Raw genomic sequence first — 27,836 nt, forward strand, 5'->3', positions numbered from 1 at the left:
TTCACAAGAAATATGTATCTGGGATGGATAATCGATCCCCAAAATCAGACTTTTAGTATTTCCAAATCAGACAATCTATCAAGTGAGATGACAACAACCTTGACCATCACTGGAATCAAACACATTAGACAGACGCAGCACTGTTTATTGATTATCAAAGATGACATCAATTCCCTGATACAATGTGAGTCAAAATCTGCTACTCTGAACGTCCAATACTTTCCAGAGAGCAATGAAATTACTTGTGGGCCAAAAAAATTGGAGAACTTCCACATAGGGGACAAACTACAAGCCTGGTGCAACAGCTCTGAGGGAAATCCAAGAGTTCACATGCAATGGCAAACTGATGCCCACGGCCTGGCACTCACTACAAGCTTTCGAGAAGGACCACAGATACTTCTTGAGCAAGAATTGATGATGACTCCATATCTCCATGGCAAAACACTCAAGTGCATTGTATCAAGTCCTCAAGTCTTCCCAGGAAAGGTTCAATCATGCAGTGTTGGAACATTTTCTGTCATCTATAAACCAAATTTATCCATCTACCCAAGAGAACTTCATGTCCATCACAATGACATGGGTACTTACCTGGTTGAATGCAGCGGAGATGCTCTTCCCGCAATACAGAACTACTCCTGGATGTGCAGTCCAGCCAATATCCTCAATGGCTGTAATTTATATACTGCTTCCATAAATGTGACCCTGAATGCCAGAGCCCTTGAAACCTATGAGGAGCCCATCATCAACATCTCAGTAGCATGTTTTGTCTCATATGCTGAGGAAACCTTCAAAGCTATGTCCCATGTATACATAATGAGGTCTGATAATCACAACATATCTCTGGACTCTGACAAATCGAAGCCGGTGGATCCAAAGCTATGCTTGGTAGCAGTGGATGATAACATGATGGACAACACCTGGCAGCTTCACTATATTTGTTCCCTTTGCTGGAGACATAATGATTTCACTGACTTTGAGATCCAGTGGAGTCTGGATGGAATTCCAATTCATAGAAACAATGAAACATTTTTTAATCGAATATCAACCTGCAGTTTTTCACTGACACTCAATAGAGTATCTATGGAGGATATGGGGAAGTTACTTGAATGTATAGTTTCTCATGATGCAACCTACCATAGAGCATTCAGGCAGATTTCACTTCAAAGATCAGCTTGTTTCTCATCGGGTTATGAGACTCAAACTATAGGTTCTTTTCGACAAGAAATAACAAACAAGTTTATCCACGCTACCACAGAAGAAACCAATCCCACAAGTTCAAAAAATTTTGATGGGAATGAATCTAAATGGCTACAGTTAAATAAAGGCATAATTGCATTGGTTGTAGGAGGTGTAATCACACTGGCAATAATAGCATTGACAAAAGTCTTGGTGTCACTCCGTAGGAGAATTAACTATGAAAAAAACATGGGAAACATTCCACAATACCTATCTTATGCCCCACAACTCCTAGCATACCAACCTACAAGCGCAATAGGAAGCATGTGTAGTTTGCCTACTGGTACAGAAAATGAGAGTGGAGCCCTTCCATTAACATCCATGAAATCTAGTGAAAACCAGGTCTTGGGCAATGATGATGGACCTATCACTCCCCAAACGTAGGCTTTGTTCAGTATCTTTCCCATGTTTGAAACACATTTCAATACCCCTATCAAAACTCATCTGCTAGAGCCTTTTGAATCATGTTTCTTGAGTTGTTGGATCTATCATCTTTATCACAAATAGAGAGGAGGACAGTTCCATTTTGACCCAAAGAGCAGAGATAAAGTTGTTGGTGTAGATAGATCCCCAGGTGCTACAAACATGTTACAAAACCGCTTTGAATCACTACTAAAGATGTGTTTCTTGCTTTCTTTTTCACTGTTTGAAAGAGCTGTTTTCAACCTCTCCCCCCCCCCCCACCCCCACAATCAAGACAGTTTTGCTTTTATCATCTGCCCAAAACAATCTGAAGGTTCTTTGAAACCTTAATTCTATGTGGGGTGGGTTGATAAACACACTATTCTTGACTTAATCAGTTGTAAAACCTCTTTAATAATTGGTTTGTGACCAGATTGCCCCCCTGTGTATCAGTTATATCAAGGTGTTGCATGAGCAATTGCTTGGTGTCTTGCAAGCACTCACTGTCGTTGCAGGTGTCCTTGCACGAACCTGAGGCAGTCATGACTGGTGGAATCTGAGCTTATAACATGACACTGTTAAAAATTCAGACTTGACTAGATGTGACCAATTTACTAGCAACGGATGGTACAACCAGTTGTGCCATTGTCATAGGAGTGTTTCACAATGTTCCACGACTTGTCAGTCACATTGGGTCAGCAGGAAGCCATGTAAATTCTATATTTCTAAATCCTTTGCTTTTATTTCAACTATAGGGTTTAATAATCCTTCTGTATTCACTGAAAACAAATCAGGTGTGGGAAAACTTCCTCTTAAACAATTCAACCAAAATCTCATATTTCATGTTTTGCATGACATTTTCAAGACAAAGATTATGCCAGTCTCAAAGCTATGAAATTGTGTATGCTAATGAGTATCACCCATACTCTACCTTAATCCTGATATATTACCTTAATCCTGATACATTTTGTAGATTGGTCCTTGCCTTTGAAGATAAATGTGCTAGGTCTAAAAAACTATTCAGAATTTACAATTTATACAGTATGACATACACTATCATATCATTACTGCAGAATATTAATTATGCAACTAGAATATCAGTTTTGTTAATATCAATGCAGATTTTTATTCATGACTGCTGCAACTCTAATCTCTGAAACAGGATTTGTCACTAAAATATATCGAGAAGAGATGTTGTTAATAGCACATGTATACATCTAGGATAAAATCTGCTTTCTACGAAACAACACATTTCTACACAAAGAACTTGATCTAGAGAAATGACGTCTACCAATATGCCTCCTCTCTTATTTCAAGTTTCTGTCTGTTTTGACAATATGGTGAAAGATTCATTTTCCGACTAAATGTCAGTACAAATCTTATTATGATTAATGATATGTATACAAATGCCATAGAAACATCTTCTGTGAAGTAAAAAAAAAAACAAAAACAAAGCAAAAACCCTTGGTTGTCAACATATCGTACACAGACTCTCATGCCATGTGTGATGATATAAATTTCTGCAAACTACTTTTGTTCCATTATCTACATTTGCACTGTCATTAAATTTGTCACTTTGACACAGATACTAAGCAAAAGTGATGATACACAGGAATATAGAGTATTTAGCTCATTTCAATAATGTAAAGTACTGATAAGAGAGCAAGATTCAGTCTGAACTACTAAGAGCAAACAAAGCATGCAATGTACACACATGTATCAATAAAAATAGCCTTTGATGTGCTCACATGCTCAGTAAACAAGTGTTTTCTTGCAGTGTGAATGAGGTATAATATGGTGCTTGTGTGTTCTGTGAATATTTGGTGCATGGCTATCCACAATGACAAGATGTTTTCACACATCCACTTAACATCCACGGTCTACAGAGATTTCTAGAAATTGGCAAGAATAAGCAAGAAATCTGCATTTAACTTGAGAATAAGGATGTAAGCTGCTGGTGTATACTGTACGCATCCATGATGCAGTCAGTCTAAGTAAAAAATGTGGTAAAATATGGTAATTGAACTGATATAAATGGCAAATTTGTGCTATTCACAGTGATAGAAAAAAAGTGTGATCCAAGTCTTGCGATTTGAATCACAATCCATATTGAAAAAATTTTGCCAGTGTGGACATGAGAATCTAACCGAAAACTACAATTGATATTGCAATCCAAACTGCAAGAAACCATTCAATTCTTTCTGAATTATCAGAATTATTTGAGAAATAGGGGGGAGATAATTTGCCCTAAGACAAGAGCCTGAAAGCTACAAGAAATACCCTCCAGAGTTCCTATCTAGTCATTCAAATTACGCATGACAACAGCGTTATATAATTATCTAGATGGATTTCAGGCACATGTACACAAACATCAATGAACACATCCATATAGATATCTATATATGATGATATTGATGCTATTGTTTATATGATTGTGTTGTACATATCACAGAGAGGATCATTTCACTCTTGTGGAAACAAAGTTGTACTTGAAAATATCTACTTGTTAGAAAAAAATGGCTATAGCATTAACCATTGTGAGACACAAGGAAATGGAAACATTCCGTCCTATGCCTATGAATAAATCTATAACAAAACTGTTTTATTTTCTTAACCCGTTGAGGATGAATCCCTATTAATACTCGGCCGGGTGTCTATGGGAAATGCGTGTTATAGCAAAATCAGCCCGTCCTCAACGGGTTAATTGGTTTGTTTCTCATGTACTCAAATCCTCAAGAGAGACACAGCTTGGTTGTACCCAATTCAAAACACATGAAAGCATACTAAAAGAAATCTTGAAGGAGCTCAAATCAAATGGAAACCTATCATCAATATTCATATATCAATTTCTATTCAACAGGATTAGGAAATAAATCATTTCACTGAAAGAGGGTGAGTTGAGAGTACTTGAAAGGACGCTGGCTTCCACGAATGTATGAAAAACCTCAACACAAGAAAAGAATATATAAAAGTACTTGATAAAACAAAACTCCATTTTCAAGATGATTGTTTGTTACTCTATGCAGTGATAAATTACAGTGCTCACTGTCACAGCACAAACTCATAATACCTGGTACTTCTTCCTACATTCACTATGTTGTAAGAACTAATTGAAACCAACTCCTTGTCTTGTTTTAAATACCACTCCACAAAACCTCCACCCACTGGACAAAATTTAAATCCAGGGCCATCTTCTGAAAGAAATGGTTGAATAAAATACTTTCCAGATGAACTATGAGCATATTTCATGATGAGATTTATTTCTGTTCTCTATTTAACCACATATATCCACAACCGGGAATATAATTACATGGCATGGAATACTGTGCATAATTGCATGAGGAATGGAGTCAGCTCACAAGCTGTGCAGAAACATTTTTCCATCTGAGGTCTTTTTGTGGTTGTGTTTGAGGAATTTATGGAGGGATAGTATGAGAATTGTTGTGTGGTGTATGGGGCGTTATTTGGATGGTTGTTTCACTGCTTGGGTGATGTTGTAAGGGTGTCATGCATTGGCACAGGTTGGTAGGCATTTGCATTGCATCGAGGTTGTATCTGCTATTCTGTAAATTAGAGTGAAATTTAGAAAGTATCTATTTTATCAGAGGATGCATATTGTTTTGACTTGTAAAGATTGAGAAATATCACAATGAGTAGTGAAATTGTGGTCCTCCTTCAAGAATCTCTGAGGAGTGTCTAGACAGAAGGGCTTTTTACACTTGTAAATTTTTGCTTAGTCCCGTACCAACGGTGGGCTAAGGGGGGGGGGGGGGGGGCCTTAGCCCCACCGTTGGTACGGGACTATCCTTAGCCCACTTTCTGTTTACACTCGTTTTTGCCAAAGTGGGCTAGCCCCACCGATAATCCCGTACTATCTGGCCCTGCAAAATAGCAGGGTTAGCACCGCAATTGCGGTGCCAAGCAAGTGAGTGTAAACAGAACGAAAAAATAATCCGGGGCTAAGCGACGGAGACGAAGTCCGACCCCCACTGACCAATCAGAAACGAGGTAATCAAGTGCTGCCGGTGCGTGCGTGTACGTGTACAGTGCACAGCGTAATCATGAATATTCATGTGGTTTGGAAAGTCCGGGGCTAAGAAATACGAGTGTAAAAGGGTCAGTTTTCTCCTTAGCCCCGGACAAGAGATAGTACGGGACTAATTGGCCAGTGTAAAAAGCTGAAAAAATTGGAACGGGATTGATAGTCCTGGGTCAGAGAAAGTCCGGAGTTAAGAAACACAAGTGTAAAAAGGGCTAGAGAACCTGAATATCTTCCTAATAGCAATTTTCAGCACTGCAATGGAACTTGTTGCTTTACTCAGATATAAAGACAATTCATTGAATCTTTTGTGTCTTTCATAAAGTTTTTTTTTTTTAAATCTGATTCATTTAATTTGATAGGTGATTACATGGAGAGCTAGACCCCGTTTACAGTGCGAGGCTCTCGCATTTGGCCTCGCTCTGGAGGTGGTCTCGGCCTCTTCTTGGTGTAAGCGCAAACTGGGCCAAATGCGCGGCCAATTTTAGTCTGGCTTCCAGACCCTCTGCCCGTACTACTTCGCTATTCACGATATTAACCCCCTCAACGTGGAAAACCAGTATAGTTTAAGGTGGTTTTGTCCTGCAAAGGATTTTTCCTTCGGCAAAGGCCTTTCCCCGAACGGCGACTTCGTCGCCACGGAATCCAGTTGGCAAAGGGTCTGAAAACCAGGCTATACCAAATTGCGTTTGTTTACAAGCAGAGCGCCACTACGACAAAATATTGAAGGTTTGAATTAAAAGCGCGGCCGAGCCCAGCAGTGTAAACGGACAAAATTGCGAGGCTCGGCCGCGCAATTGAGGCCGGGCTGTAAACGGGGTCATATTCACAGGTGTAGCCAATGATATTTAATGCCTGTTTGACATGATAATATCTGGTATGCTGCCATCTATAGAGTTTTGTCATACAGTTGCCAATTATACGTTCAAAGCTAGCAAACAAGCCATTTGCACGCTCACTGGTGGTGTAGTTTCTTTATCAGCTACCACAGATAAAGTGTAATCTACTTGTTGATGAACTGTAATTACAAATTCCCTCTAATCCCTATTGTGGTGGATTGCAACAAATGAGTGGACTTGCTATCGAAAGTAAATAATTGTGTCAAGATTAGATTGTTACTGAATACTGATAACAAGGCTTAGCAGGTTCACTTAATTGCCTTGGCAAACAAAGTTTATATACAATGTACATATTTTTAGTATACCCAAAACTGATCAGATATATGAATTCATTATTACTAAATTTTAATCAACATTACTACTATTGTTATCATTATTAATTATTATCATCATCATTGCAATCATAATCATTACTTTCACTTATGCGACAGTGAAAAGGTCAACACTGGAGCAACTTATTCATGAAATAATGTGGTTAATATATATTATATAACTATATACACGATATAGGAAAGCATGGAAAAGGCATAACATGCACTTACTGTTGAATGTACTATATTACATATTATATGCCCTACTTTATATAAATAGTACAGTCATCACATTTATGTCCTTGACTTTGATGACATATAGTTTTATTTCTGTTTTCAGTATTAGGATTTGAATATAATACACTATCACTGGAGATGCATACAGTACAACATTGTTACTTGCTGGTTGGCCAATCTCATAAAGCATATCTATATTAATTAGATTTGTTTTATCTAAAGCCCTGTCACACAGCCCTTTACATCTTAATCAAGGCCAAAACCCGTCAAAAAGTGGTCTCCCGTGAAGCAGATGATGTTGTTCGCGTTGGATGGCTAGTAACTGATCAGTGGGAATAAGTGGGAATCAGTGGGAATGCCGAGGGTGATTGTTCCAATTCTTATGGGATTCATTTAAGAGTACATTATATCTATTGTTGTGTAAAAATTGTTTACTTCAAAATGGTCTCATATTCAAGTAATGTGCAGATTAATGCCCCATCACTGACCAGGCACGCTAGCCTGGAAACATCAAACTGCACATTACATGAATATGAGACCATTCTGAAGCAAATAATTTTCACACTACAATAGATATATAATGTACTCTTAAATGAATCCCACAAGGATTGGAACAATCATCCTCCAGCATTCCCACTGATTCCCACTGATCAGTTACTAGCCATCCCCTTTAACATACAATGTACATATTTTTAGTATGCCCAAAACTGATCAGATATATGCATTTATTATTACTAAATTTTAATCAATTACCATCATCATCATTACAATCATATTCATTAAGTCACTTATGTGACAGTGAAAAGGTCAACACTGGAGTGGCTTATTTATGAAATAATGTGGGAATATATTATATAATTATATGGGCAATTCCATGGGATGGGTGTCATGGGGTGAAAAAATAAATTGTTATGTTGAAACTTGCCACCTATTTTATTTTGTTTAGTATATGTCTTGGCATGCGGAACAGTCATTTTTTACACTAATATACGTCCAGAATGGCAGATATTACACTTTAAAGTCAAATTACATTTTCATTGAAAATGTACTCTCTAAAAAATTTCGAGTGAATAATTCACTCCTCGGAAGGAGTGAATAAAATTTCACTCAGTTAAGAGTGACTTTCACTCGTTATCGAGTGAATTTCACTCTTGTAACGAGTGAAATTTGTGTGAAACCCATTCGCCGAGTGAATTCCGAGTGAAAATTAAGCCGAGTGAATTCCGAGTGAATACATAATTAAACGCATTTGGCTAGGCCAATAGAAATTGAGAATTCCCCTGTCATGTGTTTACTCTAAGCCAATCACCAGCCGCAATTTCCCCTGGCTTGGGCGCGGGCAGGTTTACCTGACGCAGCGACGCGTCGCCTGTGCGTGGACTGTGTGCAATTGCGTGCTATGTGCTAGCATAGCTGTGCGTGTATTATGCATAGGATCACAGATTTACGTGCGTGTAAGTGCAATCGTGAGAATCTGAGCCTGGATGTCGTGATGGACGTGAGAAAATGTCTGTCTTCAAATTGAGTGGGGCGGAGATAATATTCACATTTTTGAAGGTAAGCAAACCATAGATCGATCTAATTATAACTTGTTGAGTTTTTTTTCAGCATTACGGGCTAGTCTAACGTTATACCTCTCCGTAAACGACCATAAGTAAGTTTGTCCTTTAGGGTTCTATACGAATAACCCCGGCCGCCCGTGGCACAGTTAGCTATATGGGGCTGGTCATACCATAGAACACCTTACGAACAGCTAGAATCCGAGGCCGAAACTCAACTGGTACACACTAGGTGTTGGGATCTAATAATACGTTGAGTCTTTAGACTTTAGTTTAATTGTGCACGTTGGGATCTAGGGCTTGAACTATTCAACAACAAAAAAAAAAAAAAAAAAAAAATGAGTGATGAATGAAACGTTGGTCGTTAGCCATTGAATTGACATTCGTAAGCATAATATCATCACATAACTATACACAGCCCAGTCGCTGTACGTAGGTACGTCTTAATGTACAGCAACTGGGCTGTATATAGTTAATCATCACACAGAGATTACTGTGGTCGAGTGTAGAGATCGAACTTTAACTGTTACTAAGCTGTGCTAATTAAAGCAATAGATTAGAAGCGCCTAGCGCCAGACATGTACTCTACATTGCTATTATATTGTTGAGTTGTCAGCCGAATCACTGACACTGCATGGTCTGTGTTGCCAGATGAGATGGTGATCTCGATCAGTACGTACGGTAATAAAGAATGGTGAAATTTGGTGATTTATGATTATTGTTCATTATATACACTGTATGTAGTAAAAAGGACTTTTATTTGCCGCTACATTCGAGCATCCAAACAGCTGGGAGAATACCACGTACACTAGCTCGATCCCACGTCATGTGTCGTAATCATCTACTACTGTACTAGGTAAGAAGTATGATGCGTGTACTGTTCGTGTTAAGTGTTGGTCCACTGTGACATCACACTTCTAGCTGAAGATCAGCGTACTCACACATCATGGAGATCGATCCCCCTTGTAGCAGACGATGACTGGTACCCAGTACTATTTTCAACGTTGTTTTTTTTTATGAAAGTTACAGGTGACCTTAGGTACCGGTATTGAAATTTGGCAGAGATCATCTTTGGGTCTTTAATTCTAACATTGAATATGCTGATGTAGCTAAAAAAAGTAATTAGGCCTACTAGCTTTTGTATTGGTGCTCACTTAGTATTTGTGTGGACAAAACAACTGCATAATTATTGTCTTGTGGAAATGAGTTCTAAATCCATTTCTGAACCTTGGGTTTTCATACTTTCCTCCAGATAAAGACGTAAACATGACAGCTCTTTGGGAGTGATGGTGATTTAAAGGAACTCGGTGTAGGGGTCATCATTTGGAGAACAAAGACAGATACAGCTGTATTGATAGCTGTACAGTCTCTGTCACACGAAGAGGGTGCAAATCACCAGATTGCAAAGTACCAGATGTGGTCAACGACTAGCCATTGAATTCAGGGTTGACGAATGCTGGAAACACCGGGCCAACATCAGCGAAGGAGCCTCTGAGATATGGACTTCCATTGCATTAACCCTGCTGTAAGCTATTCTGTTGTTTTCCACTATGATTAATGAAGGGAGACTAGTTTGAAATTGATTTATATTTATTTTACATTCTAGAGTCTTAGTAATTACATAAGAGGCTACATTAAGAGACTGAATGCTTGGTTGGTTTTATTTTTTTTGAAGAAATGATTTTCAAGATACTTCATGGAGCAGTTTTGGAGCTGTCCTTCCCTCTGAAAATGAATGTCTTGACAGGTTAGTACTTGTATTTAAGAAAAATGTGTACCGTGTACTTACCGTATCGACAGAAGTGAAAACCATGTTATGGTCAGTCTTGAGTTGTGTAAGTAGAGCTGTTGCTTATGTCAAATATGTATGTTAAATGATTTTGCTCTTCAAGTTTATAATGTAAACTGGAGGAACCTACTATCCTCATGCCATTTGTATTATTCATAAAGCTATTAAATTTTACTTATTTGCCCAGGAATTCAACACACACATCACTTCAAGGGGGAAGAGATACTTCAAAAGCTGAGGGAAGGAGTTCTGACTGTTCCGAGGAGACATCTGCACACCCAGATCATTGCAGCATATTTGTTGTTGCAAATGGAAGCAGAAAACTGTACAGCGTAAGTTCAATTATTTAAAATATTATTATTATTCATATATTGTATTATCATAATTATTGAAAATTGGTCTGGAATACCAGTTTCCCATTGTCATGTCTTGTACTACATTTCCATCCAATATATAACCATGTAATTTGCCTGTTCATTCTTTTTTTTTTTTTTTGGTCTTCTCAAGTATAGAGAAAAGCAGACTAAAGTTTGCCCCCCCCCCAAAAAAAAAAAAAAAAAAAAAAAGAAAAAGAAAGAAGAAGAAGAAAGAAATTAGAAGGGACCGGTAAGTATAACATTGTTAATGAAGTGATGGTTATAGATTTAAAAATAAAAACTGGTATACTTGTATGAGACATGTAAACAGAGTGTACGTACAAGACTCCACGCTGACTTATTTTCTTGGTAGCCCCATCGGGCCACATGTATATTGATTTGATAATAGTCCTAATACTTATGATTTAATCATCACAATGATTAATAAAAAAGTGGGAGTTGATGTGCCATGAAGTTCAATGGATAATCACATCTTGTATAGATTTTTCTACTAAGTGTGCACATTCACACTTAACCTATCTGCATGAAATTTTCATATGTATTAACTGATATCTGGCTCAAGTAGCAATAAATATACTTGAAACAGTGGTACTGAATAGCAATAGAAATTAATGCCAAGAAAAAAAACCCCATAAAAATAGTTCAGCCCCTTAAAAGATTAAAATGAGGGCCAAATTTTTGATGTTATATATTTGCGTCCTAGAATATGATTAACATTCTTCTTGCTTTCTTTTTAAATTCAGATACCAAGTAGTGAGCAAAGGATGTTGTAGCCAAGGCTGTTGCGATGCAGTACCCCACTTTGTGAGACACCACACAAGGTGCAAAAGGACATGTAAGTTTATACTCGTAAGTTTATGTGATCTACAACTTTTTTTTAGCCCTCTTTAGCAGAAAGCTTAAGTGACATACCTTGTAACATGGTATCTTATTCATCTAGCTGCAAAAACTTCAACATTTTCAACTTTTCTCAAGAGCTAGTGGACATAATTAAGCAACCAAACGAGGAGTTGATCATCCTTGTTTAGTTAGGGGGCAAGGACCCAAAGTTTTTCAGGTTATGGGCATGACCCCCCCCCCCCCCCAAAAAAAAAAAAAAAAAAAAAAAATGGCCTTTACAGGGAAATTGCATCTATTTCTTAATTAACTCATTGTGCAAATATACAGGCAATGTGGGAACTTTTTATAATCTTTGATGTACCTTCTCATAGATGTCTAAAAAAGTTGTGTACAGATTGGCCTGATTCCATGACTTAGGTTCGATATTAAACGTTAACTTCAACGTAACGTAATGTAACTTAAGTTCCAACATGCCAGTTGCGCCGTTCATTTATAATAAACCTATTCTCGTTTTCTTCCATAAGAATGCCACTACATGTATTTCTACTGCTATCAGATCTTCATCAGTTATAGTCAACTCTGTGCCAAAGTCAAATTTGTTGAGACTCAAGAAAAAGCTTTGACTTACAATGCATTCTTATATTTCAGGAGTATACCTGTACAGCAAGGATCATGGATTCATTGAGTATCGTTTGAAGACCTTGAGGAGCTATGACACCACTCATCACCTCAGGCAGAGAGAGAGAGAGTAGTTGCAGCTCCCACCAAGCCCCTGACCGAGCACCATTCCATCGTTAGATTAGAAGCCCAATGAGAAGAGACAGCTACCATCGATGTATAGGTCTAAATACCCTTGCTTTTTCCTCCTTTGAGATACAGTATATGCTCCTCTGACGTTGGAACTGACATTCTTGTTGAAGAGTCAGCCTCATCAGGCTCAGCGGTAGTTTAGCATGAAGCTGTTACCAGGATGTACTGCAGCACTTCAACATTAAAAGTAGAACAGGGCTCGCCGATGAAAAGAGTTTGTTGCATAGAATGTGTGATTGTTAATGCTTTAAATTGTTGGTTGTTGTATATACTAGTAACTGAAAATAGTTTTGACTTATATAGTCAAGAAAAAATCTCCTCTTCATGGCCACATGTTAATCAATACATTCATCTGTAAGGTGTTCCAAGCATATGAAAGAATGTTTGGCCACACACAGCTTGGCATTCCGCATGATACGAATCTGGCTGCGCTCATGATTAAGCACCCCCTTCTCTCCAGGCAATTCTTTAATAAAACCTTTTTATGGTCTAATATTCAGGAGAGAAAACTGTTGACAGACACTCATATGTATTTTTTTTCTTTCCCTCATTTTTTTTTTTTTTTTTTTTTTTGGGGGGGGGAATGCTACAAATAGCAGCTAAATAGTAGAATCTTCCAATGGTCATCCATGCTCTTGGGATGAAGATCATGTCTCCATGTTGTGATTAAGTTATCACATACATTTGTCACCCCTTTGATTAACAGTGATGCAGTACAATATGCATGTGCTCAAATTTATTGCATCCATCTTCTTTGGAGTAGAGGGAAAAATCTTTTTAAAAAAATAAAACAAAATTGATGGGAATCATTGATCCCTAGGGTTACGGGACCCAGAGTTATTTTGTACATTTTCACCTTTATGTAATTGATGTACTGTACTTTGAAAAACTTGTGGGTAGAAGCTCAATTGGTTCAACTTCTTTTTCCACGAAACATCTGCAGCCCATCATTGATAAATCCACGGCATTAGAGTAGATGGAGCCAAATAGATTAGTTCACTAATGTGCCAAGTCAAACTTATGGATAATTCTTCCTTTGACCTCATAACAAATTATTAAGATAATCTGCAACTGACAATCATATTTTGTTATAGAGTGTTAGCAGTGATGTCACAATTGCCCACCATAAGGCTGCGTTCACATAGAAGTATACTATTTGGGTATTCGGGGCTCGTTTTCGAGGGCACGCAAATAGCTTGAATCGAACGATAGGATTTCCTAACACCGGTTCACATAAGAGGGCACTATTTGAATGTACCGAATAGCATATAGAATAGTGTAGCAAAGTGGGAATCGAGCTTGTTCGATTTTCCTGCAGCGTATACCGTCTCACGTTTATGAAATAATAACAATTTTGGTCTGGATTTGCCCTTGAGCAAAAATAAGCATGTAGACTGACATTCTGATGCAGTTTAGAAATTGTTAATAAGATTTGCTGGGATGTAGGAGGAAGAAATCCTCACTGCATGGGATGGCAAGTTGACGGTGAGGGTGATGGTGTACTGGGTGCCCGAATAGCGAATAGCGAATAGCGAATACCGTATACCGTATACTTCTATGTGAACGCAGCCTAATGAAGTCAATTGCCTAAACTGACTAGAAATCAAGACTGCATACAAAAGCTGCAGCAATGTTTACTTCAGGGAAACCTAAGGCAAAAGAACATCTTTGTTAGAGAGGCATGCATGAATGAATATTGATCGCCTTTGCTATGGAAGCCACCATTATGGTGGCCAACATGACGTAAAATCACTCTATAAGAAATTCAGTTTGCATGCATTAGTTGTTGGTACATCTGGCAAAACTCGGAAGGATTACAAGTGTTCAATATTGTACAATGATGCCTTATTTAGGTGAAGAAGATCAATGATATGATACATGTTGTGTCAACTGTATTGATTGCAATTCTTTTTCCATAAATAGTAGGCCCGGTTGAGGGGGGGGCCTACGAGCCCTCCTCCCCTTTAACATTCCATGCCAAATTTCATGAAGGCATGATTATTTGGGGGGGGGGTTATTGATTGTAATCAATAACATAAATATTTTCATGCTGGACGTGTCGCTGACAAATTTCATTAAAAAGGCAATGAAAAACAAAAAGTAAGAAACAAAGAAATACATGAGTAAATAGAAAAAAATAGATACTTCAGAATTTTTTGATGGCACAGTTGTTTTCTCTTTCATTTGCTATGGACGTTAGAAAGAATATTTACACAAAAAACAAATGTGCCTTTTTGGAACTTTAGTTATGGCAAATGGTCTGATTTCATGCTCAAATTAGCATAATTTAGCCAAGTGACTTTTTTTGTTGTTGAAAATCAACATTACCGTTTTATAGATTATGTCACAGGCAATTTGTGTGTGGATTTTGTAATGATCGCACGGTTGATGGCCGAGGTCTGGGGGTTTCAGGGAGGCCCCCCTCTGGCTCTATCATCTACATAAATACCCCACCTAAAGCTTACTTAAAGTCAAGACCATGCTTCTCTGATCGAGTATGTTTAGGTATTTGTGCAATGTACTTGTAGAGCATCACTGTGTTACATGACAGAGGATCCAAACTTGATTAACCATGCAGTATTGAAAATTTCTGTATTTTTGTCAATTTTTCAAAGCAATCACAATTCCTGGTACATGTGTAATTGTTTTGTATTATAATATAGATAATGGTGACTATACTTTGCAAGTCTTTTGTAGCTTATCATTGAACATGCAATAATTATATTCACTTGTAGTCGAAAATTAAACATGTTCAGGAAGGGTACTTGTAAAATTTTTCACTTTTGCACAAACTTTATGAATTTGGCATATTTTCGGGGAAATGTGTGATTCTAATATTTGAAGAGTTTGTTCGCAAAAACCGATATGTCCAGTTTTGAAGATTTTGAAGTACGGTCTCTGTCATAAAGTACAAAATAATACCTTTTGAATTATATATTGGTTGATACATATAAAGGTACATTTTTGAAGTTATGATCAAAAGAAGCAAACATTTTCTTATTATTCTCTGTATATCTTAGAAGTGCTGTATATTTCTCGACCTTTAATCGCAAATATCTCCATTTGGCACATATGGACTTATCAGTTTTTGCAAACAAACTCTTCATTTGTAGAGCTTTGGGAATGACAGCTAGAATAGCATATTTACAAGGACCTTGTGATGATTACGGTGACAGTTGTTCTTAAATGATAAAAATATGTATAATTATTATTGGCCACATAATTCATGGAAAACCAGATACTCAGCACATGAAGACTGTTTGTAATGGTGTACATGTACTGCTCTGTAGTTGAAGTTTAGATATTTAAAGAGGTATATTCCTTTTTTTTTTATTTCAGGTGATCCCGTGGACATAACACATTTATTTAATATAGAGAATCAGCTCATTAAAAAAAAAAAAACATATCATGCGTAGCATTTAGTACATTATCTTCTTATATCCCCCTCAATGCTACTTAAAGAAAGAATAAATTAATAAGAAAGAATGAAACAACAGCCAATTGGATTACTAGCTTATATTTATTCAGTTTCATGTATTGATCCAGCTCGGGTAGGAGTGACTTTCAAAACTGGAACACAAAGTTGGCAATGCACTGGGCTACCAGTGGTGGATCGTTGGCTTCAAAATACATGCATAAATATTAACAAATATCTATATCATGAACGTTGCTTGCTGTTTTTGTTTGTATTAGTTTGATTGGTATTCATTATTCCAGAAATGGCTCCAGACCACCTAGATTATTCCCAAATTCATCACCATTGTCACTTTTTCTTCCAGGGTTGAATAACTAGTGAACTGAGTGCTGTGATAGAGATGTGTGCTCATGTAGAGTGTAATTCCGTTTGGGATTGAAAAAAGATTGAAAAAGGATTGAAAAAAGATTGAAAAAGGAGTGAAAAACCTCCGGAGTTAAAGAAGAGTGAAATAAATAGGAGTGAATTGAGAGTGACAAAGGAGTGAAAAACGACCGTCAAAAGAGTGAAATACGTCAGGAGTGAATTTAGAGTGAGAAAGGAGTGAACATCCCACCAAAAACATTTCCGTCTTTTTTCACTCTCTTTTGGAGTGAAATTTCTGTTCACTCGAAATTCACTCCACTTCTAGTGATCCTTGACGTCACTACCAAGGGGAGTGAAAATCGAGTGAAAATTCACTCTTTCTTTTTTAGAGAGTACATGAATGTTTAAGTTGAATCCATAGAATATAAAAGAATGGTAAGTAATTGATTTGTTGATTTTTATGATGTACTGGGTATTAGTTACTAGTTAGCAGTAAGGAAAAAATGATCCGTATTCCCATGAATTGGTAGAATGCATACTGCCAAACTGCTAAAACTCATGTAACGTGAGTAACGAAAATACTGGTTTCATATCTTAATATTCCCTTGGATTTAAAATGTGCCAATGGAAATTCTCTTCATACTGCTTCTACCTAATATGAAAAATGGTGAAAGGGTTGTGTACATGAAATTGTATAAATTATAATGACAGAGGTTCAAAAATTGTAACGTGAGTAACAATGTAACATGAGTAACAAGGGTGTAACGTGAGTAACGACAAAAAAATCACGAAATACAGATATATTTCTACACCAATGACAGCAAATATTTTTTAGTGTGACTTGAGTAAACTGAGGGAGCATAAAGAGAGTATGGTCTTGTAAATAACCTTACATGACCTTGCTTGAATTAGTTCTTATCTAATAGGCTAAACACACCTGCTATCCAAAGAAAAGCTTGATTGGCAAACTAGACAAACCAGATGTGGCCAATAATCGTGCACATTATAAGTTTTTTGTTAAGTTCTAAGCCTTATATTACATATCTTTTCAGATATCAGCTATGGATAACTTTAAATCCTTTTTAGAGCCAGCTTGATCTTTTTTTTTTAACACTTAAGGTTGTAACTTGTACAATTTTGGTAATTGGTTAGTGGAGCAATCATAAGACAGATGGGAATGTAATGTTGCATCTCGATACAATTTACAAATGAATTGAAAGCATAACAGATTATCAAAAATCTGTATACATCTGATGTAACTTTGAGCAAGAGCTGGCATTGTGTCTTTTTACAATCATAATGCCTTTTTTTTTGGGGGGGGGGGTTAACAATAATCATTTTCTGTCAGCTGGTAAATACACATACATGTGTGTTCAAGACATTTACAAGAATTGTTAGTGTTACAGTTCTTTATGCATTATTCTTTGGGATTATCAACCCAAAATAATGACAACTGCTTAACTACAATAACTTACTCAAAGTTAGAATTCACCACTACCAGAAGATACAAGAATATTTTTAGGTTAAGAGGTGGATCACTGTATACATAGACTGTACATAGCAGGGCTCCCAGACTAGAGTGAGAGTTTGGAGTGAAGTGTGAGTAAGCAAGCAACTAATAGAAGTGACAGTGGTGGGTAGGGGGCTTGGGGATGGTGTGGAAGGGGGTGTCTCCCCTCCCCCCTTTCCACTGGAGTGAAGTTCATCAATTTTGGTGCATACTCTATTAAAGATTTCAAGACATGCCATAGAGAAAGTATGCCTGTGGGAATATCTCGAAAGTTTGGGCTTTGGCATATTGCACGTTAACATAATCAGGAATTTTAGGGACATTACTTTTTCTTCTTTTTTTACATACTGTTTTGGGGGTTAAGTGTGAGAATTCTTTTATCAGAGTTAGTTAAAATTTGATGAATTGCATGAGTCTCATGCTAATTGCGCGAGAGTTGGCAGCCCTGACATAGAGAGGAAAGTCCACACTGGTAACAGTAGCTGGATGTAATTTGCAGACATGTACTGTATGTTATTTCTAAAGTAGTTTACAATTCATGAAATCAAGTGCTTCACTCATGATTAAAACTCCTTACATTTAAGTTCCTGTGAAAGGGAATAGAAGGAGAATATTTTATTTCACAGCGTGAACTAGTGTCTACTTCTTTATATTGTCTGTTGAGAATGAGAAGGGCGTTAAGTTATCTTGAACACTATGGGTTTTGTGACAACTTAAAGGGACTGTACAGTACTGGATAAGGTGGGGATTCATGTTTTGAACAGTCCTAAGTGAGATAATGAGAAACCTCCTATGAAATATGAAAGAGCATGTAATTTTAAGAAGGATTCAACGTTTATTTGATGAAAATTGGTTTTCAAATGGCTGAGATATCCAAAAAAGTGATAATAATAAAAGGCGACGGGCCACGCCTTTTATTAGGAGCTCTTTGTTTCACCTTGTTTTTGGATATCTCAGCCATTTCAAAACCGATTTTCATCAAATAAACTTTTGACACCCCTTAGAATTGCATGCTCTTTGACATCTCATAGAGTAGTTTCTGAATATCTCGCAAAACGTTAAAAGCCAAATCCTCACCTCGACCAGAACTGTACACACCCTTTAACGCCCTTATCATCTTATATTTCCAATGCTCTCAAATTTTTGACCCCTTATATTTGAGTACCACAACAATATACATGAGTTATATAAATCATACAACAGTTGTTTGAAATACTACCCAGTATGAGGACACTTTTTGAATAAAGGCATGTTGGCTTTTTATGTCGTCCCAAAAAAAGTAACGTGAGTAACGAAAGTATTTTGTCTTTATTTCCGGTATGGATGTGGTTAGTAAAATTCTATTAACATTGCATGGTAGACTAAGGACTTGTGCATCTATTGTATAACAGAGAGTATGGCAAACCTTCCAGTACAAAAAAAAATATGACAATTACAATATGCAGAGATGCTTAAAAAGTGTAACGTGAGTAACATGGATGATATAGGAAAGCATGGAAAAGGCATAATTAATGCACTTACTGTTGAATGTGCTATATTACATATTATGCCCTACTTTATATAAATAGTACAGTCATCACATTTATGTCCTTGACTTTGACAACATATAGTTTTATTTATGTTTTCAGTATTAGGATTTGAATATAATACACTATCACTGGAGATGCATACAGTTCGACATTGTTACTTGCTGGTTGGCCAATCTCATAAAGTATATCTATATTAATCAAATTTGTTTTATTTAAAGCCCTGTCACACAGCCCTTTACATCTTAATCAAGGCCAAAACACATAAAAAAATGGTCTCCCCTGAAGCAGACGATGTTGTTCACGTTGCTGTCGAGTTTAATGGGGATGGCTAGTAACTGATCAGTGGGAATGCTGGGGGTGATTGTTCCAGTTCTTGTGGGATTCATTTGTGACCCTGCACCTCAAAACAAACAAAAAGTCGCCAGACATGAATTTTTAGTTATGACCATATTCTGAAAGAGCAGACTTTAAGCTTTAAAATGATGTATAACTCAAATCAAATGGACTCTCCTAACCTATCTAAATATTGGAAAGAAAGTACAAACTCAGGAAAAGTGTGAACTGAGAAAAGAGGCTCTGAAGTACAGTGTCTATTCAAGCGCTTAAATCTTTACCAAACCGTGCTGGCTGTGGGATGAATGGGACAAAAAACAGGAAGTGCACCACCAGAGTAACAACAATGAAGGGATTATCAGATTAAACTGAAATTAAGCATGCCACATTAGCACATTTTGTCCATAATTAGTGCCAACTTTCAAAGCAGTAGCATTATCCTTTCAAAAGTTATTAGAGTTAAAAGTGAAGAGTGTTGACAAGGTTTTTCAGAAATGAAAAAGGGGTTCTAAAGACACACCTAATCACACTATTCTACCAAAAATGTTGGAGATAAACTGCTAAAATAACACACTTTCCTGTCCGTTTTATGATACCAAATTTTAGCACAATGTAAAAGAAGACCCGCTCTTTCAGAAAATATGAAAAAGTCAAGTTCGGCTGGGTTGACCCATTTCACTTATTTTCCGTCCTCAGGCAAAATCAGTGTGTGCGACTTTATGTTCGTTTTGAGGTGCACAGTCACATTTAAGAGTACATTATATATCTATTGTTGTGTGAAAATTATCTGCTTCAGAACGGTCTCATATTCGAGTAATGTGCAGTTTAATGCCCCGTCACTGTACAGGCATGCTGCATAGCCTGGATTCCAGTGGAACCATTTTTTTTTTTTTTTTTATTTTGGATCTTTTTCTTGTTCTCATCACATCAACAACGCTGTTGCCTCGTAAGTGAATTATCAAACATTTCACAAATTTAAACTTATAGATGTATTGCATCTTTAAGACAAGTTCTTGAGCTTCAACATGCCTCGAAAGAGGAAAGTAGCTGTGAAAGTTGGTATGCCAAAGCAACAAAAACTGCCTGTTGTTGAGGAGGAGCCAGAACCTGAGCCTCCATTACAGATCCAGATTGAGGAGCAGCTCTCCTGCTTTGTTTCATTACTTGTCTACTAAGACCACAGCACCAACCATGATAGAGAAGAAATCAAAGGGGAAGACGTTGGCACTGACTGACGATCAGGAAGCTGACATGGCTGACTGGTTGAAGAACCACCCTTTGCTCTGATGTTTAAAAAACAAAGACAGTCACAGGCTGCCAAGGATACTCATGGCATCTCATGATTATTCCAGGCAGCAACACGGACCTTCAGGCAACTACAGGGCAGCGACACTGACCATCCCAGATTGCTCTGCCAACAAGGCAGTCAACGGATGATGCCGGATATTTTTGACCTCCAAAAACTACCATGTTGGCCTCATGGACATTCATGGACCTATAAGGACCTCCAGGGACCTCCATGGATGCCCAAGGGCATCTACACAGATCTCTTCCTAGATCACCCGGGATCAGATCCAGTGTTATCCAGCATGTTATGTGACTGCTTTAACTATCTCACTATAATTCTGCCGCACTTGTAATCACGAAAGTTAAGTATATCATGGGGGTTGACATGTTAATGTGCAAAATGTTCTACTGAAGTTGCTCAGTCCAAGAAAAAGGCATAACAAAAAACATACGGAGTTGAGATTGTCATTTGTCAGACATGTATAATGTCCAAGATACCACTGAAGCTTAGAACAATTACCGACAAATAAAGAATTACCCCAAATCCATGCATCTCTTTTTTTTTTTTTTTTTTTTACTCCTTGTTGAAGTCACGGGCCTAAATCTAGTAATGGCCTGCATAGCAAGGAGCTTCATAGCATGGAAGAGGCCCCTATACACATGCACAAACCCTTGCCTTGTTGCTATGTCATACACTGTTCGTTGCTAGAGCTTATAGTGCATGTATGATATCATGCAAACACAATGCAAACGGTCCAGCAGACAGCAATTTAACAATCTATGTAGATCGCAGCAGTGTGGAAACCATAGGAACCACTGAATTTGCAACATGACATTATATGCTGAAATCGGAAAGTGCAATTCATTCACTCCATATCTTTATTCAGTGTATGAGATGTGAGCTTAGGGTCTTGGAAATGCTTGCATTTGTTACATGAATTTCACAGTGCAATAGCTAGATGTACATGTAGGCATACATGGCCACTGCCTACGTACAAGGCATTTGTCACTGTGCAAAAGCTGCTGATGGTCACACTGTGTGCACTGGCTAGCACAATCGTGATTGACCAAGCTAACAGTCATTTTACTTTTGATTGGTATATAAAACAGCTACACACTGCTTTTATTCAGGGTATGTTGATATCAGTTGTCCCTCAGGATCTTAACCCTTGGAGGGTTGGATAACCCTCGGAGCAAGCTCCTCAGGTCATAGGGTGGAGCTGAGATCCCTCAGGCAACTAATGTTAAAGGACAAGTTCACCTTCATAGACATGTGGGTTGAGTGAATGCAGCAATATTAGTAGAACACAGCAGTGAGAGTTTGAGGAAAATAGGACAATCCGTTCAAAAGATATGAATTTTTGAAGTTTCTGCTTAGTCACGGCTGGATGTAAAGACTACCATTAGTGATGTCACATGTGTATAATGATATAAAGAAAGAATATAAGAAAATTCAACGTATTTCCATTTTTCTTGCATAACAAAAGAACACTGCTTGACTTCTCTCTTTCAGAAGGCAGGGGGAATAATATCACCCTAAACATATGTCAGTAACAAGTCGAAGAAATGTGCACTTTATTCAAAAAGTAAAGTTTTGTGAAATCCTCTTTTTATTTTCCTTATTGTTGTACCCATGTGACATCACATACTGAAGTAGTCTTCTCATCCAGGAGTGACTGCGTAGATACTTTTCATAAAATTAATAACTTTCGAACGGATTGTCTGATTTTCCTCAAACTTTCACTGATGTGTTATGCTGATATTGTTGCCTTCACTAAATCCACATGTATATGAAGGCGAACTTGTCCTTTAAAAATGCTAGAAAAAACAGTCCATATGTATATGCCACATTACCACTACTGGTTTACATGCCAATGTATGTTAAAATTAATCACATAAATGTACTCTGATACTTGATATTGATATTCAATATGCATTCCTTTGTTAACGTCAACTTTGGGATAGTCATGTTTACAGTTTATTATACTTCTGAAAGGGTCTCTGCAGGGCAGATTATAGGTGTGATAACTTGTCACTATTGACAACTCAAAGGAGATTATCTCTACATGCCTGGACTTGCAGACAGGTGTAAATAGAGTTATTGCCTTTCTACATTGCTCCATATCAAAACATGCCTGTACCAACTGCTACTTTCCATGAAAATATTTGATATACACTAGATAATAATTTTAAAAGCCATTCCTTTTTACTAGGGGAATGTCACGGTACATGTAATTGAAGACTTTGCAGTACTTAACTTCCCCATTCCATGATGTAACAGCACAATGCCATCAAAGTAACAGCAAAGGAAGTTCTGTCTAACTAAAGTTGAGCCTACAGCATTTAAAATCCAAAAGGACGCTGATATTTGTGGAAGAGACACCATCTGTGATATTGTTGCTACGTGACTGACATTCCAATGCTGATGGGTGAGAACTGCGATTGAAACTTGCTGATAAAATCCACCTATTACCCAAATTGACAACTCTGCTGAAATAAGGTAAGAAGTATGAAGTTTGTCACTATCACTATCATACCAGTCTTCCAAAACAATCATCAGAAAGCCACACAATTTTATGCCACCACCACAAAGTGTCGCCGGATGCATTATGTTTTCGGGTTGTCCATCTGCCCGTCCGTCCTTCAATCCGTAATCAATTTTGTGGACAGCATAACTTAAAAACCATTTGAGATTTCATAATGAAACTTTGCATGTATAAGTATGAAAGGGAGAAGTTGTGCCTATCAACTTTAGGGTGCACATGCTTAAGGTCAAAGGTCCAAAGGTCAAGGTCAAATGCTCAAAATTTCATTATTTCCCCCATATCTATGGATTGCTTGAAAGCATTTTCTAGAAACTTAGTATATACTTGTACTACCAATTGAAGATTCTCCAGAGAGGGTATGGGTCATGAGGTCAAAGGTCAAAGGTCAAGTGAAAATGTTAAAATATCACTTTTTCCCCATATTTTGCAAATGGTTCAAGGTATCTTCATGGAACTTAGTATGATATCATGTACTGACTAGCAATTATGATAATCTACGAAATTTAGGGGTCATGGGTCAAAGGTCGGAGGTCGGGGTCAAGGTCCACTTGTCAAAATTTCACTATTTCCCCTTCATATCTATGCAATGATTGAGCATTTTTATTGAAACTTGATATATACTACTATGTATTACTCAACTGAGATTCTCTAGGAAGTTTCATGACAAAAGGTCAAAGGTCAAGTGAAAGTGCTAAATTTCACTTCTTCCTGCATATCTCAAAAGTGACTCAAGGTATCATCATGAAACTTAGTACATATTTATGCATGTTCTACCTGGCAGTGATTCTCCTAGGAATTCTAGAGCCATAGGATCAAAAGTCAAGGGTCGAAGGCCAAGTTAAAATGCTATTTTTTACTACATGTATTTATCACTGAAATTACACCTTTTCTCTATACCTTGAAAATTACTCAATGCATAAACTTATAAAAGGTTAAAAAATCAAGTAAAAATCCTCAAATCCCCAAATACCTGCACTTGTAGACAATATAGCCATTCATCCAGTTAAATCTAGTTCAAGGAAAGTGAACATTCAACACATTTGTGACAAACCTGTCATTTTGATATTCTACCAATTATGTTAAACTGTCATTACACATTTTCAAGACATACTATAGACCTATTAGGAGATTCATGCATTATGGCGGATGCATACCAGTCGCCATAGTGACATTTCTAGTTGACTTTTGGGATGCTAAGTAGACATAATGTATTCAACTAGTTAATGCTATTAAACAAAGTGTACCTTTTTCTCTTTGATCCCCCTCCCTCACCTCCCCACCACCCCCCCCCCCAAAAAAAAATGATAATAATAACTCTGAAGCACAGCCATTAGAACAAATAGTATCAAAAAAGAGATGACTGGTATTTCACTCGGTATGTTTCTTTAATTTGATAGAAGACAATTCAGATTTCAAAGTGAAAAATAAAAGAACTACAGCAATGTCAGTATCTAGAATCATTACTAAGTCTTCTTACCCTTGAGCTAAAATTTGATGCAATGACACTCTCTGAATGATGAATACCACATTGAATTTGAAATGGTTTTCAAGTTTCCACCTAACAAGGAAAGATGAATAAAAGGCTAGCACCAGAGTCTGCATCAAAGCAGTGACATATAAATATTGATTAATAATTTAAATCCTGATCAAGGATTGGAATGACAAGTCATTTTCCAGTTTTCCAATAATTGAATTTCACACAAATTCACATTTGAAATGTTTAACACATAACAAACGCAAAAACTTATGTCAATATTATTAAAACACATGCTGTACTTGTCATTTATTAGTATAATAAATGTTTCTTTTCTTTATATTTCTATGATATAAAAACTGATCAAAACTCTGAGGATGCTTTGATACAGTGGCAAATATGTTATTTTACAAATATGTATGTAGTTGCATACATATCACTATCATAGAAATGATAAATGTATCTGCTTGTCATTGGCATAGACATGAATTCTTACTTGGCTACAAATAACCCATACTAGAATGGTTCTGTTTTTCCTCTGCAGGAATCCCACAACACATCAGCAATCATGTGTCTTCACTCAGCAACAAGTATCATAGCCTTGACTGCATTTTTCTTTGCAATAACATGCACAGTGGTTGATGGAAAACAAGTGGGAGAAAACTCTGTGTATGCCGGTATAAATCAAGATGTTGAAATGAAATTTTATGCCCCACAAAGCTGTGGTAACTGCACATACAGAATTCTGGTAAATCATGAAGTCTTGTACATCAGTGGCAGAATAAGACAATTAAATTCTGATCATGACAAGCACGAAAGGGTTTTCATCAAGAGAAAGGCTTTCTTTGAGAGTTTTATTGTCACTCTAAGAATCACCAAGCTACGTCCCTCCGACAAAGGCATTTACAAGTGCATATTTAAGAGTGGCATCTTTCACACTGCACAGACCTATCAACTGCACATACACTATCCTCCAACCAGAGCGACTTGTAAACAGCATAATGTAAGCATGTCGCATCTTCAGTGTACAGCAACTGACGGATCCCCAACAGGAGGAATCGTGTGCTATTCAGAGGTCAATGGACGATCAACAGGGATCCTCCCACTCTCAACATCCAGACAAGAAGATCTCATCATAGCAATCTTCTGGGGTGGCAGACACAACCACCTAGCTTGCTGCTCTGTCAGCAAGATATACCCAAAAAGTCAAAGAGACTGTACAGATTTTCTGTGGAACCACAAGAACTCAGACCATATGAGCAAATTAAGCACAGAATCAACAAGAGAATCAACACCATCAAGACATGACCAACCTCTGATTGCATTAAAGACTGAGGGCCATGCTGCAAGCACCTGGAGAGATATGAAACCTGTCACAACACAGACATTCTTACTTCTTTTGTACTTGTTTATGACTGGTGATTCCAGATATTACACGATCATCCATGTAGCACTCGCACTATCACTCTTCTGTGGGTACTGCAGTTCTATGTTCATAACTTTTCAAGAGGGTAGTTTAGCAAAGATTGAATTTTCCTTCCCTCTCTCTGAGGATGGCATTTCCTTTCAACTTCAAATGGCCTCATACCCCCCATTCTATGTTAATGGAAGAATAATTCCTGATAATTTAATGGAGAGCCAAAGGCAAAGATTCCATGTAAATAAAGCCCAGCATGTTGAAGATGGTATGAATGTATACACTGTGGTTTTAATAATAGACAACATCACTCGACATGATGCTGGTACTGTTTCATGCTATGTATATCAAGGAAGTAGCCAGCTATCAGAACTTACAATTCGAACATCAATATCTGTTGAGTTTCCACCCAGTAAGGCAGAATGCAAGCCTGACAAAACCAACAAACCAGATCATCTGGAGGGCTGGCTTCTGCTGAACTGTACAGCTGGAGTGGGCAGTTCTCCAGGTTTCTTCAAGTGCTACCAGGATGGTTTGATCCAACCACCACGCACTGACCTTAAGCAGAATTCAACACACATCACACAGGTCATGTGGGTGCATGAATCACATCCTGTATTTTGCTGTTCATCCTCATACACTGATATGAAAGAAAGATGCCAATGTTCTGATTTCTCATGGGATCCTTCGATGCCTGAAGGGGTACCAAGCAATGTCATTCCATGTCCTGAAGCAGATGGAACCTCATCAAGTGAGCACATTTCAGTCACATCCACCATAGAAACACCAAGAAATCACAAGAATGGTGAAGAGAGTGCTGCAAGTGCATTCATGTCATCTCAACAAACAATACTTACTGCTGTCATTGCCATCTTCCTCAATTGGCTTGTCAATCACAGCCCCTACCTTAAAGCTGTTATTTTCACTCTGTGTTTGTCTATATGTTTATTTCATTTGTTTGTCGGTTAACAACATTACTTTAAGGTTGTTCATTTTTGCCACTACATGTATTTGCGGAGGCACATTTCATTGCCTTCATGGCATTTGTCGACGTTCTCCATTACGCACTGGAAAAATTTCCTAAAATTTCATAATTTTCTTAACCTCCTCTTTCCTATATCTCCTAAGGCATACCCCATGTGCCTACTCTCCTGTCTCATCAATATCAAACTAGAACACCACAGCCTTTGTATCAACATCATCTTGCCCCTTTTCTTGATCTCCAGGGCTCCATTCCAGAGGGCTATAGTAGCATCAGAAGGCTCCCACTCACTTTCTGCCATCAGCCCCAGATCATCAGTCTCAGGTCATCAACAAAAAGCAGCTGCCAGTTCCCAGGAAAGAACTCCTCTGGCTTGTCTGGACAGAACATCTACAGCAATGACAAATTGCAGAGGGCTTTGCACTGTGTCTTGATGTACTCCATCCTTCATACGAAAAGCTTCTGCTGTCACTGACGC

General features: G+C 37.6%; 2 protein-coding genes and 1 long non-coding RNA gene across 4 annotated transcripts in view; 2 read left to right on the forward strand and 1 right to left on the reverse strand.

The window, feature by feature from the left end:
• LOC140245783 (5'-nucleotidase domain-containing protein 1-like) overlaps nucleotides 1-27,836 on the reverse strand; it is a 215,835-nt gene that overhangs the window by 99,534 nt on the left and 88,465 nt on the right. The window lies entirely within an intron of this gene.
• On the forward strand, nucleotides 10,042-12,610 carry LOC140245784 (uncharacterized). 2 transcript variants are annotated; one of them, XR_011902367.1, is made up of 4 exons: nucleotides 10,042-10,208; nucleotides 10,660-10,804; nucleotides 11,593-11,684; nucleotides 12,338-12,610. It is a non-coding gene; the product is annotated as an uncharacterized lncRNA (long non-coding RNA). The 2 variants fall into 2 exon arrangements; XR_011902368.1 differs by having other exon boundaries at nucleotides 12,341-12,610.
• On the forward strand, nucleotides 23,346-27,833 carry LOC140245775 (uncharacterized). Its single transcript, XM_072325296.1, has 3 exons — nucleotides 23,346-23,439; nucleotides 25,504-27,291; nucleotides 27,603-27,833. The coding sequence occupies exons 2-3, from the start codon at nucleotides 25,528-25,530 to the stop codon at nucleotides 27,831-27,833; spliced, it is 1,995 nt and encodes a 664-aa protein (XP_072181397.1). The 5' UTR covers nucleotides 23,346-23,439; nucleotides 25,504-25,527.

Source organism: Diadema setosum, unplaced genomic scaffold (assembly GCF_964275005.1).
Source record: "Diadema setosum unplaced genomic scaffold, eeDiaSeto1 scaffold_32, whole genome shotgun sequence".
Classification (NCBI taxonomy): Eukaryota; Metazoa; Echinodermata; class Echinoidea; order Diadematoida; family Diadematidae; genus Diadema; species Diadema setosum.